The 3,171-nt window shown below is 70.4% G+C and overlaps 1 protein-coding gene across 1 annotated transcript; it reads left to right on the forward strand.

Annotated features, from left to right (window-relative positions):
• Positions 1–821: 821 nt before the first annotated feature.
• FAM43A (family with sequence similarity 43 member A) lies at positions 822–2,920 on the forward strand. Its single transcript, XM_082319153.1, has one exon. The coding sequence runs from the start codon at positions 1,065–1,067 to the stop codon at positions 2,151–2,153; it is 1,089 nt and encodes a 362-aa protein (XP_082175279.1). The 5' UTR covers positions 822–1,064; the 3' UTR covers positions 2,154–2,920.
• Positions 2,921–3,171: the final 251 nt, after the last annotated feature.

Below are 3,171 nucleotides of genomic sequence, written 5' to 3' on the forward strand. Positions count from 1 at the left end.
GGCGGAGGATATGATACATGACAGGAGAAGCTATAGCAACGACACAGAGACCAACTTTCCAAAGCTCTCATTATGTCTGTGACTGTACTCGAGCAGCCCCAGCAAGAAATTACAAGACAGCTTCTTGTTATTCGGCTGCTGCCTGTAAATAAAGAGCAAAGCGTTACTCATACATAATAGCTTTCATTTGCTGCAGGCTCTTCGGCTCTCAGAGCCGGACTAACCAAATCAAAGGGAAGATGATGTTGCAAGAGCGGGACTCCTGCACGGCACGCCCTGGCCGGGAAGGCTGCTGGGCTTTGGGTTCTCCCGGGCGTGGGGACCCCGGGAGCGCGGGGCCGGGCAGCGGCCTTGGCATTTTTATTCGTTTGGGAGGTTTTGAGCCCCCGGCTCCCCCCCGGCTGCCCTCTGCATCCTGCGCGCCCCGCTGCGGGGGGCTGCGGCAGAGCGCCGTGCCGCCCACCCTCCACGCGTGGTCCCGGGGACGCCTCTCGCGTGAGCACCCGGGGCGGGCCGCGCCGCGGGGACCGAGCCGGGCGGCCGGCGGGGCGGGACGCCCCGGGGGGGGGGGGGGGCTGATCGCCGGCGGGGGCCCCGCGGGACCCCGCTCCCCGCCCGGGGCGGCCGCGGCCGGTGCCCCCCGCCGGGGGCCGCTCGGCGGGCGGGGGCGAGCGGGGAGGGGGGGCCCCCGGGCGGGCTGGCACCGCCCCGCGCCCGCCCCCTGCCCGCCCCGCGGCGCGGCGCGGCGGGGCCGGGGCCGGGGCCGGGGCCGGGGCCGGGACGCGGCGGCGGGCGGCGCAGAGCGGCGGCGGCGGGCGGGCGGCGAGCAGCGCGCCGCCGGCTCGGCGGGCCGCGGGCAGCGGGCGCTCCGCCCTCGGTGCGCGGGGCCTCCCCTCTCCGCGCCCGCGGAGCGCCGGCGCCCGCCTATATCTAGGGCCGCGGCGGCGGGCCGCCCGCAAGGATGTGAGGCGGGCGGGCAGCCCAGCCGCCGCCGCCGCCGCCGTGGCATGCCCCCCCGCGCCCGGAGCCGTCGGCGCGGCGCCTAGCCGCGGCTCCGCGGGGCGATGCTGCCCTGGAAGCGGAGCAAGGTGGAGCTGGTGGCGGGCGAGGCGCGGCGGCAGAGCAAGCCCAAGGGGTACGCGGTGAGTGTCCACTACTCGGCCCTCACCTCGCTGGCCCGCGCCTGCCCCGAGAGCGCCCTGCACCGCGTGGGCAGCATGTTCCGCTCCAAGCGGCGGAAATTCCGCGTCACCAGCGAGGACCCCACGTACACCGTGCTCTACCTGGGCAACGCCACCACCATCCAGTCCAAGGGCGAGGGCTGCACCGACCTGGCCGTCTGCAAGATCTGGAGCAAGAGCGAGGCGGGCCGGCAGGGCACCAAGATGAAGCTGACCATCAGCGCGCAGGGCATCCGCATGGCCCACGCCGAGGACAAGGGGCTGCGCCGGCCCGGCCACCTCTACCTGCTGCACCGGGTCACCTACTGCGTGGCCGACCCGCGCCTGCCGCGCGTCTTCGCCTGGATCTACCGCCACGAGCTGAAGCACAAGGCGGTGATGCTGCGCTGCCACGCCGTGCTGGTCTCCAAGCCCGAGAAGGCGAAGGCCATGGCCCTGCTGCTCTACCAGACCTCGGCCACGGCGCTGGCCGAGTTCCGCCGCCTGAAGAAGCGGGACGACGCGCGGCACCAGCAGCAGCAGCTGGTGGGCGAGCAGAGCATCCCGCTGGTGCCGCTGCGCAAGCTGCTCAACGGGCAGTGCTGCTACAAGCCGCCGGTGGAGCGGAGCCGCAGCGCGCCCAAGCTGGGCTCCATCACGGAGGACCTGCTGGGCGAGGAGCAGGAGGAGCGGGCCATGCACTGCGACTGCGAGGACATCCTGGAGGCGCTGGGCGAGCCCGGGGGCGAGCTGCTGCGCCCCGGCGCCGGCCGCGGCGAGGGCCCGGAGCTGGGCCAGCTCCTCCGCGACCTGGGCGAGCTCAGCCTGGGCAACGACCTGCGCTCGCTGCGCGCCGACCTCCGCGTCCGCCGGCTGCTCTCCGGCGAGAGCACGGGCAGCGAGTCCTCCCTGGAGAGCAACGGCCCGGACGGCGCCGCCCCGCCCTGCAACGGCGCCGAGCAGCCGCCCCCCGGCGACCCCGAGACCGGCTGAGCGCTCGGCCGCGCCGGGCGTGCACCGTCCCTTCCGGGCGTGCTCGGCCTCCCCGGGGCCCCGCCGGGGCGCGCCGGGTCCCCTCCGGGAGCGCACGGTCCCTTCGAGGCGCACCGGGTCCCCTCCGGGAGCTCACGGCCCCGCCGGGGCGCACCGGGTCCCTCCGGGCGTGCACGGTCTCCCCGGGAGCGCACCGGGACCCCTCCGCCCCCGCCCCCCCCCCCCCCCCCCCCGGTTCCCTGCGGCGCCACCGCATCCCGCAGCATCCCGGGGAGCGGCGGCCGCCCCTCCCGGTGCCGGTGGCCGCCGGAGCCGGGCCCCAGCCCGCCGCGGCCCGGGGAGGGGAGGCGGCCGCGGGCTGTTTACCTCCGGCTCAGCCCTTGAAGATCTGCCAAATTCCTGGAATAGCTTTCCCCGGGGAGGGCGGCGGGAGGGAGGTGTTGCGCCTTGTTTACAGTCAGAAATCTCACATCCGAGAGGGGCCCCCCACCGTTTGCTCCATTAAAGTCACTCCATCGTGCTGTCGTGTCCGAGAGGTTTGCACTGTTGTGAATTTTTGGTTTTATTATTATTTTTAACTTAGACCCTTTTTTTGGGCCCCAGTCCTATCCCCGGTCTCAATGCTCTAGATCTTTTGCTGTGCAAAAGACGACTCTACTTGTGGCTGTTCACCTGTACATAGGGAAATGTATGCAAATACATTTTGTTATTTTTAAGAACACCACCATTGTGATCTCCTCTGTTTGCACATATGTGAAGAAAATAAAGATGACAGTAATTTAAAAGAAGCTGGGCTTGCTGTGGCGATTTGGCCTCTATGTGTGTGTGTTCCTGTAAGGAGATGGGGACGGGGGGGGGGGGAAGAGATCCCTTGGGATGCGGTGTAGCTGCAGGAGGGCACCGCACGGAAAGGCCCTTGCAAGCACCGAGCGGGATTCCCAAGCCAGCTGGAAATCTCACACTGCAGGGAAACACACCGGGCACTGAAGGCCTTTGACACAAGGATGAGATTTTTCTC

This window comes from Platalea leucorodia (genome assembly GCF_965183815.1).
Source record: "Platalea leucorodia genome assembly, chromosome: 8".
NCBI lineage: Eukaryota > Metazoa > Chordata > Aves > Pelecaniformes > Threskiornithidae > Platalea > Platalea leucorodia.